Below are 12,542 nucleotides of genomic sequence, written 5' to 3'. Positions count from 1 at the left end.
TTCGACCAATCCAGGGATGTTGATTTCACCGAACTGAAAAGTGATAATTATGAAGAATGGGCAAGAACAATACGAAACGCACTCCATGCTGGTCGCATGGATCTTGAATACCATAGAGCCAAGTTTACCCTCTACCATCATGTAAGTGAGGGATCAAAAGTGCAATTAAGTCAATTGCTTAATATCTATGATGCTTGTCATCCACATTGAGCTACTTTATAACTTTATGCTTGCAAAAGTGTTGTCATCTACATTCCAATTTTAGATGTAAGGCTATAATAATATGTTGCTAGTTGTCAAAACTTCTATGTCCAGTACATGAAATTGTCCACATTTATAATAGAATTGTCCAGTTCTTTTAGCATTTCCTCGAGCTAACTTCTCATTTGGTCTCTTAATATTTTGATTCTACTACTACTTATCGTGAAATGTTTTATAGGATAAAATAGTGAGAGACATTGCATGGAAATTAACAAAGAAATGCAAGTTTCAGTGGAGCCATATGCTATGATAGAGCAGCTGAATGTTTTTTAAGAAAACATTATGGAGAGCTAGAAGCAAAAAGCACTTGCAGCAACAGGAACCAATCGTGGGGCCAACTTCTTATCGCAACTGTTAATGTATATTTGTTGTTTTTATAAATATTTATATTTTATCTATTTAAAATTGCAGGTATCTTTCATATAATTTATTTAGTTGTTCAAACCTTTCTGATTCAACTCCAAAAGTAAGATGTATCACTACTGCATTTAGTGATGAAGAAGGGTGGATAAGAAACAAAGGTGTTGAAGAACTTGTCAATAAAACAATTGTACACACCATCACTATTTTTTTACTAATATTAATACTCAAACACCGAAAGATCCAAATTTTTACTATGGTTATGAACATAGAAGAGGAAATTGCAGTGAGAATCTCAATAATGATCTTTTGGTTGATTTCCAATTTGAGTCAAAACAAGCAACATATACGTATTCAACTAAATCCTAAACCCTAGTACCCATAGAAGTCGCAATTTGGAGTTTGGTAGTGACAACCATTATTGTGAAAAATTTAAGATAAATTGTCATTTCCACGAGTAACTTTTTTTTTTTTTTTGCTAATGTGGAGGGCTAAAAGCTCATTTCCACGAGTAACTTTGTCCGCAAGGTGTATGATTATGATATTTGAGTATAACCCTTATAAAGCCAAATTTTCTTCTCTAGTGGTTGTTAAATTACCTTCACAATTTGCATAAAATGCTATGAGTTAAGAAAGTTTTTGTCCCTCTAAAATTAAAATTAGTGATATTTAATTTGGTTTAAGTCATCCATCATATCATCTGACATGTCATTTTCCACATGACAAAGAAGATGATATGGCACTGCCACATTGACATCTGCCGGACACATAAGCAATGTACTAGACTCAGGGCAATGACCAAAACCAGTTTTTTCCCAAGGTTTCTTCAACAATGGACTAAAGCTGAGTTCATTTTAAAGTGGTCATGAAATAATTTAACCCTAAGAAAATTTATGCATGTACCTGCTATTTCTGTAAAAAAATGTAAATCTGATTAAAAAGGTACAAAAACCGGGGCTGCAATCTGGTCCAGATATCCTAGTTGTTTTGTTTGAACATTGAAAACAATTTCAAAAAAAAACATTGAAAACATGGAACATGACCACACCCACCTTCCTAAAGTAGAAACGAATTCATTTAATGAGTAACTCCATTCCTGAGCCAAAAAATTTCTTTCTTATTTGTATTTGCATATGATATTTCATCAGTTCTGAATCTGCTCCTATTGCTGATTTTGGTCTAACTATGCATGTGCCCCCATCCCATAATCAATACTATGACTCCATATTTGGTTCTAAGAGAAAGACATCAAGATTTGTATATAATGCTTCCCATTTTTCATACCACTCTCAAATGCTTGCTACTGATCACTACTTCTCATTGTTCAGTCATCAACTTGACTGCTTTATTAATGGTTTGTTAATACCCCCACTCTCTGGGATATCTTTGCTTATAATAATATAATTTACATGTACATTTTTCTCATTTTGTTTTCTCTTTCTTAATTTGAATTATTATGTGTGTTCCGGCCGGCCCAGAAAGTCGTGAGACATAGTGGCATTTCAGCTGGCCCAAAAGTCTCACAATTAAGTGAGCACCGTACACACGGACGAAATAGATTATTCAATTAAGCAACTTCTCGTGCCAGCTAATGCGAACCGACACATGATGACCCATTTAATAACTCCCGGAAGACCATCTAAAAGGCTTCCAAACGACTTGCAGAGACAACCACGATAGACTCTAAGCCTATAAATACAGGTGTAGTCGTTCATTTACCCAAAACTTTGCTCATTATGCAATACTCTGAGTTCTTCTTAGATCCTGAGAATCTTTCTTTACTCTCTTACTAACTTGAGCGTCAAAGTGTTTTTACAGGTACATCGCCCACTGTGTCAACGCAGCTCTGTCGCGCAAGCAAAGCCAAACAAGACCACGCACCAACACTAAAGGCAAGGAGAACCGAGCAATCTCATTTTCACAAGAATAATGTATAAAGATGAAATTGAAATCTAATTGAACTTGTATTGTTAGAGCATAATTTTTTTCATTGAAGTTACAAATTATATTTTAAGTTCTATATTTTTGAAATATTAATAGATTACTTATTGCAGGTAATTAATTAATATCACATAACATAGGCTGGAAATTAGAGATGCATTTACAGTGTAATATATAAGGAAAGTGAGAAGTCGAAGTAGATGGCAATCATAAATGTATAAGGTGAGAAATTATTGACTCCCCAGCCACTCCTAATTTAATTCTGAAACCAAACTCTTGTGTTGTATTGCTCTCTACCCATTGGTCACCTGTCACTTCCTTTTCTTTAGGAACTTCTCTCAAGCTGCTCATTACTTACACTTCCTCTCCTACTACTGCTGGCTGCTAACCTGTGAGAGGGGGACACATTTCCAGTACTCAACTTGGCACATTACTCACACTCTCTTGCTATTTTGTTTCATGATTTTGAATCCCATTATTTTTCATTATGTCTCTATCTCTAATATGCATACATATATAATGTCACATTTTGTAGCAAGGTAGAAAAAGTGACAGTAAGGAGAAAAATGGCTGAAATCAGTAAGGGAGAAATGCAAGATTTTGAAGAGTTGCAAGATATTTACATGTCCAACATGGATGAAGCACCTGCTAGGCGCCGTGCTCGTGAAGCTTTTAAGCACATTCAGCTTGCCATTGATCACTGCCTATTCCGGGTAATGGATCCTTTTTCTCAGCACATTCAGCTTGCCATTGATCACTGCCTATTTATATTTTTGCTCAATTTTTTTTTCTCTCTTTTCTGAAAACACTTACTTCAACAACAATAAAACCAGAGTGAAAAACAAAACTTTTAAAATAAATAACTGACTTTTCTCTTTTCATGATCCAGTAAGATAATTGAAATAAAAAATAAGTTAATCCTTTCATAAAATCATTAGTAAGATGAAATTTAGCTCTCCTTTACCCCCTGTGTATCTGTGTCTGTAACTTCAGTTTAATTTAATTTACTTTAATTAAAAGTTCAATTTTACACCAACAAAATCACAAAAAAGGATCTATGTTCCTGGGTTTAGAGTTCCAATATAAAGAAATCAATGCCTTATACAGTACTCTAAGGTTTCTACTGATCACTGAAATTCAAAGTCTTAAGCTTGTTAGTTAAGGTTAACTGTCCTTGCATTGACTACTTAGTTCACGAATTTTTATTTCATATAATAAAATGGCAAAACAGAAAGAATTGTAGCTCATTTCTGATTTTGTGCTTTGCCACAGTTACCAGCAGATGGGGTGAAGATGAAAGAGGTAAAGTACTCTTTAACATTTCCTGTATAAATTGTTTGGTTATCTTGAGCTTTGATGATATCTACATCATGTCCCTTATGTAGTTCATCTTTCCATAAGTGTATGTCAAATAAAAAAGGGAATAGAATTTTTCAAATCAGTTTATGAAAAGGTGATTAAAGTTTTTCAAATCAGATTAGGCAAAGCTTATGTAAATAAGGACTGATCTCATGAGTGGCTAGTGTAATTACCCATTAATTAACATTCTTTATGAATTTCTCCAGTTTGTAGTATCACAGAAGGACTTGGAATTAGTTTAGTGAATAATTTCAAATATATTTATGCAGGTTTATGAAGTGAACTCCAGAGGATTAAAAATATTCACTAAAAGCTGGCTACCAGAAAGATCTCCTTTGAAAGCAGTTGTTTGTTACTGTCATGGTTACGCAGACACTTGCACATTTTACTTTGAAGGCATGAAAATATCTATGATAAATAAGATTTTGTTTTATTAATGTATGCAGAAAATTGATAGATAATTGGATGTCATTTTATCATGCATTTTATATTAGGTGTTGCAAGGAAGTTAGCATCATCTGGATATGGAGTATTTTCAATGGATTACCCTGGATTTGGCCTTTCAGATGGTCTTCATGGTTACATTCCTTGCTTTGAAAATCTAGTTAATGATGTCGTCGAGCATTTCTCAAAAATTAAGGGTAAGATCAAATTTTCCTTGATTTAAAGTCACACAGTGCCCTCTCTTACTGGGATAAGACATTTGTTGTTGTTGTTGTTGTTCAGGTCACAAGTAACTATGTTTCCTTGATCTCATTTTTTATGATACCATTTTTTTGTTTGTTTTATTTTTCAAATGTTTGCATGTGTTAAATACTCTACTTCAACAAATCCATAAGTTGGTTTCTCAATTTCATTGTTTGCAATTAATCCTAGTGGGTTTGGATGACAGAACAAAGGGAGTACCAACATTTACCAAGCTTCTTGTTAGGGGAGTCTATGGGAGGAGCCATTGCTTTGAAAATTCACTTCAAACAACCAACTGCATGGGATGGTGCTGCTCTTATTGCACCTTTGTGCAAGGTATCCCTTCAATTTTAGATACAAGTAAAATTGATTTATTGCTTAATCTCGAATCTGGACCCTCTACTGCCTCTGCAGCATCAAAATGATAAGTGTATGAAACTTTTGACCAATTATAATTTTTACTAATCAATTTGAACCATCTAATATAAAAATCAAGGACCAAGAATTTGTAGCAGGGAGTTTCATAGAATATGGCTGTAGAGGATCCATGTTGCTTAATCTCTATACTATTAAGCTAACCAGTTTTCTTGAGTAGTTTGCAGATGATATGATTCCACATTGGCTGGTGAAGCAGATACTAATTGGTATAGCTAAGGTTTTCCCCAAGACTAAGCTGGTTCCACAAAAAGACGAGGTGAAGGAGAATATATATAGAGATGCGAAAAAGAGACAATTGGTGAGTATTGATGCTAATGCATCTACATAAACATATTAGATTATTACCACATGCTTGAATTAGATTGAAGTTAAATGCAAGACATAATAATCCATGTTTGTCTTCTACCAATGACTTCTCTGAGTAATTTTCCACAGGCACCCTATAATGTGTTGCTCTACAAGGATAAACCAAGACTGGGAACTGCATTGGAATTGCTTAAGGCCACCCAGAAACTAGAACAGCGATTGGAAGAAGTAAACCCTATCAGCTAGCTTTTAACACTGTTTAATCTCCTTTATTCCTTAATATGAAGAAATATGAAATGCTGAATATCAAATTGGTCTCAGTTTTATTTATATTGTGATGATTGCAGTCATAACTCAAACTTAAAAGCATAATTGCGATAACTCTTTTAAGTAATAATCTTGTATAGGAATTTTAAAGTACTCCTTCCCAAGTTTCTCATAAACTCTTGCCTAAGCACTCTTATCATGAGATTTGGAACTTGATGCCATGCATAGAGTTTCTTAAAACCATGAAAGTAGCCATGAATTTGAACCAACCTCATTTTCATTGACAATTTTGTCAATGGTAAGTAAATTCCTTGACATATCAGAGTTGTGTGCTTTTGCGTAGGATAAAAAAAAATTGAATTAGGTTTTTGAGCGTAAATATCCCAAATTTCTGATCACAGTGCCTTTCCTGTTCCTAAATTCTACTATTTGCATGTCTGGATATACGGTGAAAAACCACGGTGAGGTCAAAATCATGGTGGGTAGTCGTAAAAGTTGAGAGAAATTGATTATGTCCACTGTGATTTTGACTTCATTGGGGTTTTCCAATGTGGATTCTATTAGGAACTATGATCCAGCAGCTGGCCCAAGTGAGTCATTAGCCCATGTGGGGTCGAAGCCCAAAGAGTGGAAGGTATACTCTAGAAGGGGCAAAAGGGACAAAGGGAGTAGTAACTAACTAACAGCACAGCTGGTGAGCTGGCGAGAGAGAGGGGAGGTAGGATTGTAATCCATTCCATAATATAAGGAAGGTAGTGAGAGGTAGGGAGGGCATTCTGAAATCATTGAGCGTGTAGTAATGAGTAGGAAGCAATAGCTTCCTATAGGAGCTTGGCTCTGGTCAGTTTAGGAAAGGCTTTTCCTTCTCTGTAACGATTTCCAATTCATCAATAAACAATCCTGATTACTGTTTCATTCCTTCAGTTCTATTTTCTGTTTTGGGTTTCCATCAAATTGGTCCGACCTGCCGGATTGATTCGCCGGAACCAGTGAATGCCACCCAGAAAATCCAAACACACGACAAACTCGATGGAAGCAAAGCTTGATGCTCTTGAAGGCGAGCTCGCTGAGATGCGAACGTCGCTGGTAGCTGTTACGACGGCGATGAAGGATCTTCCTGCATCGTTGATTGCGATGATGGAACGATCGTTAGGAAAAATGTCACACAGGGAAGATGCAAGTGCAAACCGAGACAAGGGAGAAAGCTCAAGCGCTGAGGTTCCTGAGCAACCTGAAGCGAACGAAGGAGGACCACGAACGCAACCTCTACACGGCGATGCGTTGGCGGAGTTTCGCCAGTCAGTAAAGAAGGTAGAGTTGCCGATCTTCGACGGGAGAGACCCGGCGGGCTGGATCTCACGCGCGGAGGTGTATTTCCGTGTGCAAGAGACTTCACCGGAGGTCAAGGTGAGCCTCGCTCAGCTCAGCATGGATGGACCCACCATCCATTTTTACAACTCTTTGCTCGAATCAGAAGCTCCCCTGACGTGGGAGAAGTTGCGTCAAGCTCTTCTGGAGCGTTATGGCGGTCACGGCGACGGTGACGTGTACGAGCAATTGACTGAGTTGCGTCAGAAAGGTACGGTGGAGGAGTACATTACCGAGTTCGAATATTTGACGGCCCAAATCCCAAAATTACCTGAGAAGCAATACCAGGGATACTTCTTGCATGGTCTGAAAGAAGAGATACGGGGAAAGGCGAGGAGCTTGGTGGCGATGGGCGGAGTGAACCGCTCAAGATTGCTCTTGATCGCCCGGGCGGTGGAGAAGGAAGTAAGGGGTGAAGCCGGGTCGGGTTATAACCGTAGTTCGAGGATTGGTGGAGCGGGTTTTCGGACTGGCGATCGCCCGGGGCCGGGTCGCCCGGGAAGCACCGATTGGGTCTGGGTCAAAGGCGCTAAGGATAATGGGCCCGCGACTACTAATAAACCAGTTTTTGGTGGCCCAAAAGGAGACCCCAAGGCAACAACAGAAGCTAGGAGGGCCGGTCCACGTGACAGGGGATTCTCCCATCTCACTTATCATGAATTATTGGAGCGGAAACAAAAGGGTCAGTGCTTCAAATGTGGAGGCCCTTTCCACCCAATGCACAAATGCCCCGATCGCCAACTCCGAGTGCTGCTCGTCGAAGACGGCGACGACGACGCCGGCGATGGGAACATTCTCGCCGTAGAGATGAACGAGATGGAAGACGAGGTCGATGGTGAGCTAAGTATAATGAGTTTGTGCAATCTCGTCGACCATGGTGAGCCGCCACAAACCATGAGGCTACAAGGAAAAGTGCGAGGGGTGCCCGTGCTCGTGTTAGTCGACAGCGGAGCCACTCATAATTTCGTTGACCACAAGGTTGTGCAACGAATGAGCTGGGAAGTGGAAGACACTCCACGGATGTCCATCAAGTTGGGAGATGGTTTCCAGACTCACACCAGAGGTAAGTGTAAGGAGCTTGACCTGGAGATTGGGGATTACAAGTTCTCGTGCACACCCCATTTGTTTGATCTGGGAGGCCCTGATATTGTGCTAGGAATTGAATGGCTCAAGACGTTGGGAGATACAATTGCTAATTGGGGAAAGCATACTATGAGTTTCTGGCACGGCACACAGTGGGTAAGGCTACAGGGTCTTAGTGCTGGCGGAAGTTCCATGGGGGCGTTGCAAAGCATCCTGAGAAGGTCTGACCTTGACAGCAAGCTAGCGTTTGGACTCTTGGAGCACCGGCATGAGGTTCCCAAAGGTCAGCATCTAGAGGCAGCGCAACAGGAAAGCTTGCAGAAGTTGTTGCAAGAGTATGACAGTGTGTTTGAAGCTCAGGAGGGGCTACCCCCGAGTCGAGGCAAAGAGCATTGTATCAACATAAAGGAAGGGCAGGGACCAGTCAACGTCAGACCATATCGTTATCCCCATACCCATAAAAATGAAATTGAAAGGCAGGTTCAGGAGATGTTGTCAGCCGGCATCATACGACATAGCTCAAGCGCTTACTCCAGTCCAGTGCTCTTGGTCAAGAAGAAGGACCAGTCATGGCGTATGTGCGTGGATTACCGCGCACTCAATAAGGTAACAGTCCCTGACAAGTTTCCCATTCCTGTAATTGAAGAGCTGCTCGATGAGTTGAATGGTGCTAAATTTTTCTCAAAGCTTGATCTCAAGTCGGGGTATCATCAGGTTCGCGTAAGGGCAGAGGATGTGCATAAAACGGCATTTCGTACCCATGAAGGGCACTACGAATTCCTCGTAATGCCGTTCGGTCTCATGAACGCACCATCGACGTTTCAGAGTTTGATGAACGCAGTTTTTCGTCCCATGCTCCGGAAGGGAGTGCTTGTATTTTTTGATGATATTCTAGTGTATAGCAGCGATTGGGAAAAGCACCTATTGCATCTTGAGAAGGTCTTACAACTCCTCCAACAGCAACACTTGACAGCAAACAAGAAGAAATGTCAGTTTGCGCAAGACTCAGTTGAATACTTGGGGCACCTGATTTCAGCACAGGGAGTGGCGGTTGATCCTAGCAAGGTGGCGAGTGTCAAGAGTTGGCCCGTGCCCAAGAATGTAAAAGGGGTGAGAGGTTTTCTTGGATTAACCGGTTACTACAGGAAATTTATTCGGGATTATGGGAAAATAGCAAGGCCACTCACAGATTTGACAAAGAAAGATGCTTTTCAGTGGGGAGCTGCAGCACAAAATGCATTTGAAACTCTAAAAGGGAAGCTCACAACGGCCCCTGTTTTGGCACTTCCAGATTTTGAGAAAGAATTCCTAATTGAGTGTGATGCGTCAGGGTGTGGCCTCGGGGCGATTTTGATGCAAGACAAGAAACCCATAGCATACTATAGCAAGGCCTTAGGACCACGGAACCTCGCTAAGTCCGCCTATGAGAAAGAGCTTATGGCAGTAGCTTTGGCGATACAGCATTGGCGTCCTTACTTATTGGGACGGAAATTTCTTGTGTCTACTGATCAGAAGAGTCTTAAAGAGTTGCTCCATCAAAAGATTATTACTGGGGAACAACAGAATTGGGCCGCGAAGCTATTGGGGTATGACTTTGATATCGTTTATAAACCTGGGAAGTTAAATAAGGGAGCAGATGCGCTATCGCGCGTTGGGGAATATGGTGAGATCAGGACCGTGTGCACGTACCCGCGCTGGGAAGATCACCAGTTGATAGCAACAGAGGTTCAGCAGGATGCAAAACTTAAGCATGTGATCATGGAGTTACAAAATGACCCATCAACTCATCCGGAATTCAGTCTACAGCAGGGGATTCTGTTGTACAAAGGGAGGCTGGTTTTGTCACATACTTCCTCTCTAATTCCACAGATGTTAAAGGAATTTCATGCCACCCCACATGGCGGGCACTCCGGATTTCTCCGCACCTATCGGCGGCTCGCGGCCAACATCTATTGGGTAGGCATGAAGAACACGGTGCAAGAGTTTGTTCGTAGCTGTGATACATGCCAAAGACAAAAGTACATGGCCTCATCGCCCGCAGGCTTGCTGCAGCCTCTACCCATCCCAAATCAGGTGTGGGAAGATCTCTCGATTGATTTCATAACTGGCCTACCTAAATCCAGGGGATACGAGGCAGTGCTAGTGGTCGTGGATCGCCTATCCAAATTCTGTCACTTCATTCCGCTGAAGCACCCCTATACTGCGAAGAGCATCGCTGAATTGTTTGCCAAGGAAGTCATACGTTTGCATGGAGTTCCCTCAACCATTGTGAGCGACCGGGACCCAGTATTTATGAGTCATTTCTGGAAAGAGCTTTTCCGGTTGCAGGGCACACAGTTGAATATGAGTTCCGCGTACCACCCCGAATCGGATGGACAAACGGAAGTCGTAAATCGCTGTTTGGAAACGTATTTGCGTTGTTTTTCGGCTGATCAACCTAAAACGTGGGCAACTTGGATCCATTGGGCTGAGTATTGGTTCAATACATCTTACCACTCAGCCACACATATGACCCCGTTCGAGGTTGTTTATGGACGCAAACCCCCAGCAATCACACGTTGGGGACTCGGGGAGACCAGGGTTGACGCAGTGCAACGTGAATTGGTTGATCGAGATGAGGTTCTGCGCCAGTTGAAGGCACAACTCTTGCGAGCCCAGGGTCGAATGAAGTCACAAGCTGACACTAAGCGGGTTGAAAAATCATTTACTGTCGGGGAATGGGTCTTTGTGAAGCTTCGCGCACATCGTCAACAATCTGTAGTAACCCGGGTTCATGCAAAGCTGGCAGCCCGATACTATGGGCCTTATCCTATCGTGGCTCGTGTGGGTGCGGTGGCTTACAGGTTACGTTTACCAGAAGGATCGCGAGTTCATCCTGTGTTTCATGTGTCATTGCTCAAGAAGGCGATTGGGGACTACTCTGCAGAAGCAGATTTGCCAGATCAATTGGAGGGCGAGTGTGATGACAAGGACACACCCGACACTGTTTTAGCCACTCGCCTGGTGAAGTTGCAGGGTGACACCATTCAGCAGCTACTAATTAAATGGCAAGGCAAAACTGCTGAGGAGGCTACCTGGGAGGATGCCCTCACCATCATGAGTTTATACCCAAACTTCAACCTTGGGGACAAGGTTGTGAGTTCAGACGGCGGCATTATTAGGAACTATGATCCAGCAGCTGGCCCAAGTGAGTCATTAGCCCATGTGGGGTCGAAGCCCAAAGAGTGGAAGGTATACTCTAGAAGGGGCAAAAGGGACAAAGGGAGTAGTAACTAACTAACAGCACAGCTGGTGAGCTGGCGAGAGAGAGGGGAGGTAGGATTGTAATCCATTCCATAATATAAGGAAGGTAGTGAGAGGTAGGGAGGGCATTCTGAAATCATTGAGCGTGTAGTAATGAGTAGGAAGCAATAGCTTCCTATAGGAGCTTGGCTCTGGTCAGTTTAGGAAAGGCTTTTCCTTCTCTGTAACGATTTCCAATTCATCAATAAACAATCCTGATTACTGTTTCATTCCTTCAGTTCTATTTTCTGTTTTGGGTTTCCATCAGATTCAAACATGCACTATGTTTAAACTTCTTTGAAAACTGCATGATGAGCCATGGCATGTCCTATTTAACAATATTCTTCAGCTATTGCATAAGTTTCTAGTTGAATTTTTTTGTCTGTGAATGAAACCCACTAAAGAATTATAATTTTCAGGTTTCTCTGCCACTGTTGATCATGCATGGAGAGGCAGATATAATAACTGACCCATCAGCTAGCAAGGCTTTGTATGAGAAAGCTAAAGTGAAGGACAAGAAACTCTGCCTCTATAAGGATGCTTTCCACACTCTGCTTGAAGGTGAGCCTGATGAAACTATATTCCACGTGCTTGGTGATCTCATATCTTGGCTTGACAACCACAGCAGCAGAAAAAACAAATATTAAACATCTTGTAATACTTGTTTGAAGCAAACCAAGCCATTAACTCAGCTTTATAAATTCGTGTTTTATTGCCGGAACTGTATGGTATATGATGTTAAACGAATCAATCAAATTTTTACTTAATGTTCATGCTTGAAAGCAGCAATTTACAGGTGTTTGATTGCTTTTTTTTTTGTGGAAAAAACAAAGCTTCTATTCTGCACTACTATTCAATGTTGCTGATCACATTCACATAAAAACCTTTTGTTTTCTGCATACTTATGCTTATGCTTGTTTGGATCAACTCTTTGGATTCTGCTCCCTTGCAATGACATTTTCCTAAATTCACTGCAATGACTGCTGGTGATAGAAGAGAAATACGGAAACGAAAGAAAAGAGAGTTAGCTCTCCATGAAAGGCGAAGACAAGACCTCTCGCTGGCTGTCTTGCCCATAGGTCTGTAGCCATCGGATCAAGATGGATGGTTCAGATTTAAAATCAGATTTCATATGTATAATCAGTCTCTTTAAATATAAGTCGTTTGATCTTGAAAAATTTAAGAAAATA

At 40.9% G+C, this 12,542-nt stretch overlaps 1 protein-coding gene across 2 annotated transcripts; it reads left to right on the top strand.

Moving 5' to 3' along the window:
* Positions 1-2,816: 2,816 nt before the first annotated feature.
* Positions 2,817-12,180, top strand: LOC130738875 (caffeoylshikimate esterase-like). Of its 2 annotated transcripts, XM_057591059.1 has the most exons (9): positions 2,817-2,975; positions 3,098-3,275; positions 3,835-3,864; positions 4,191-4,317; positions 4,416-4,562; positions 4,814-4,944; positions 5,204-5,344; positions 5,482-5,580; positions 11,772-12,179. In XM_057591059.1, exons 2-9 carry the CDS (start codon positions 3,129-3,131, stop codon positions 11,997-11,999), a joined length of 1,050 nt encoding a protein of 349 aa, XP_057447042.1. In that variant the 5' UTR covers positions 2,817-2,975; positions 3,098-3,128; the 3' UTR covers positions 12,000-12,179. The 2 variants fall into 2 exon arrangements, with proteins under 2 accessions (XP_057447042.1, XP_057447043.1); XM_057591060.1 differs by lacking the exon at positions 2,817-2,975 and having other exon boundaries at positions 2,993-3,275; positions 11,772-12,180.
* The last annotated feature ends 362 nt before the right edge of the window (positions 12,181-12,542 follow it).

Source organism: Lotus japonicus, chromosome 2 (genome assembly GCF_012489685.1).
Source record: "Lotus japonicus ecotype B-129 chromosome 2, LjGifu_v1.2".
Taxonomy (NCBI): Eukaryota; Viridiplantae; Streptophyta; class Magnoliopsida; order Fabales; family Fabaceae; genus Lotus; species Lotus japonicus.
This window is presented reverse-complemented; position numbering and strand designations above follow the sequence as displayed.

What these genes read in the sequence shown, in the direction of transcription:
- LOC130738875 (XM_057591060.1), top strand. Translation starts at nt 3,129, where the DNA reads ATGGCTGAAATCAGTAAGGGAGAAATGCAAGATTTTGAAGAGTTGCAA. An exon ending in TTGCACATTTTACTTTGAAG is followed by an intron (nt 4,318 to 4,415) that starts GCATGAAAATAT and finishes ATTTTATATTAG; the next exon opens with GTGTTGCAAGGAAGTTAGCA. An exon ending in ATGCGAAAAAGAGACAATTG is followed by an intron (nt 5,345 to 5,481) that starts GTGAGTATTGAT and finishes AATTTTCCACAG; the next exon opens with GCACCCTATAATGTGTTGCT.